Here is a 1,473-nt window from a genome sequence, read left to right on the forward strand (position 1 = left end):
AGCAACACTTGACATCTCACAGATAGGTGAGGGGCAGGTCCACTGTTCTCAACACCCTCGTGGAGGGAGCCGAACATAAGTGACGCCGAGGTGTCTTTGGCGCTGGGAGTTCCCCGTGACATTGGCATTTAACACGCTGATCTGCACTTCCCCAAGGAATACTGAATTATTCACACTTTCCAGGGGTCTGAGGACAGCGTTTCACACCAAAGCTGGGGTTCAGTGAGACACCCCCCCCCGCCCCCACGACCAGCATCAGCCGTGCATACTCCTGTCCCCATGCCTTGCCCTCCCAACAGCCCTATCTCGATATTTAGGGAATGGATCTGAAATACAAAGAAAAAAACCCCACATTTCTGTTCAAAAATACACACATCAGTTCTCTCTGGCTCAGAGCACAGCTCTGTAAAACGCTGCTGGCGCACTGAAGGCATGAAATGCTCTGGGAAGTGACAGGACAGCACATTCTTACAAGCGTGGCCTCAGATGGAGCAGGGCAGGCGAGGCAGCAGCTGTGGTGCTTCTGGCTGGCAGCAGTCTGGGGTGTATGAGGCTATCTACAGCAACCAGCCAACCGCTAGGTAATTCCCATTCTCCAGGCAGCAGTGTTAAGCACAAATGCTTTCTAGGGAAAAAGAATATTGTAAATAAAACTAATCCTTCCATGCATTTTTATTTTAAAATAAAATAACTGGCATATCAAACAGTGCTTGCAGGGCACGATATAACACTAAGAGCGGAGTGAACTGAAATAAGGAAGTGGCACAAAAGGATCTTTTGAAGAAATAAGATGCTACACAACATAGCAGCGTGCTTACAGACCCTTCCTCTTGTAGAACCGGACCTGTGTAACCTGCCACCTACCACTCTCTACAGAAATAAAGGTGGGGAAAAGCTCGATAACAGTTGCTAGGAGTCCAGGGCTCCCCGGTGAGCCAGGCACATCCCAGCCAGGGCAAGGGCAGTGATCCGGAGCTCGCTCCCTCGCTGTCAGTTCACCCGGCAGGCTCGGATCATGAGCAGCTGGAGGAGGATGAAGACAGGCGACATGATGAGCCCGTACCAGAGCTCCCGGGTGTGCTCCACCAGCTTCTGGCACAGCAACATCTCGAAGACGAACTTGAGGCTGAGGATGGTGAGGATCCAGAAGAGCCGCAGCACAGCCAGGCGCTTCTCACCGTCCTGGAAGAGCCGCACCGAAACGATGGTGGTGAAGTAGGTGCTGAGGCCGTCGGCGGCGAAGAAGGGGACGAAAACGACCCACCAAGAGAGGGCCGAGGCCTCGCCATCCACCTTCAGGACGAGGAGCACGGAGAAAGCCAGCAGGGCCAGGCCGTGCAGGAAGATCTCGAAGGTGGCGAAGCCCAACCACTGCACCAGCTCCCTCAGGGAGAACAGCATCGTCCCCACCACCGTGGGGACATGGGCGCTGCCGGAGGGCGGCGGGGTGGGACACGGAGAGGCGGGGGGGGG

The 1,473-nt window shown here is 54.9% G+C and overlaps 1 protein-coding gene across 1 annotated transcript; it reads right to left on the reverse strand.

Annotated features, from left to right (window-relative positions):
- Window positions 1-697: 697 nt before the first annotated feature.
- TMEM203 (transmembrane protein 203) lies at window positions 698-1,467 on the reverse strand. The gene has a single exon (XM_010564616.1). The coding sequence runs from the start codon at window positions 1,399-1,401 to the stop codon at window positions 991-993; it is 411 nt and encodes a 136-aa protein (XP_010562918.1). The 5' UTR covers window positions 1,402-1,467; the 3' UTR covers window positions 698-990.
- Window positions 1,468-1,473: the final 6 nt, after the last annotated feature.

This window comes from Haliaeetus leucocephalus, unplaced genomic scaffold (genome assembly GCF_000737465.1).
Source record: "Haliaeetus leucocephalus isolate CR32 unplaced genomic scaffold, Haliaeetus_leucocephalus-4.0 Scaffold183, whole genome shotgun sequence".
NCBI classification, from domain to species: Eukaryota; Metazoa; Chordata; class Aves; order Accipitriformes; family Accipitridae; genus Haliaeetus; species Haliaeetus leucocephalus.

Bases quoted from the DNA above. Each gene is read 5' to 3' on its own strand.
- TMEM203 (XM_010564616.1), bottom strand. From the start codon at position 1,401: ATGCTGTTCTCCCTGAGGGAGCTGGTGCAGTGGTTGGGCTTCGCCACC.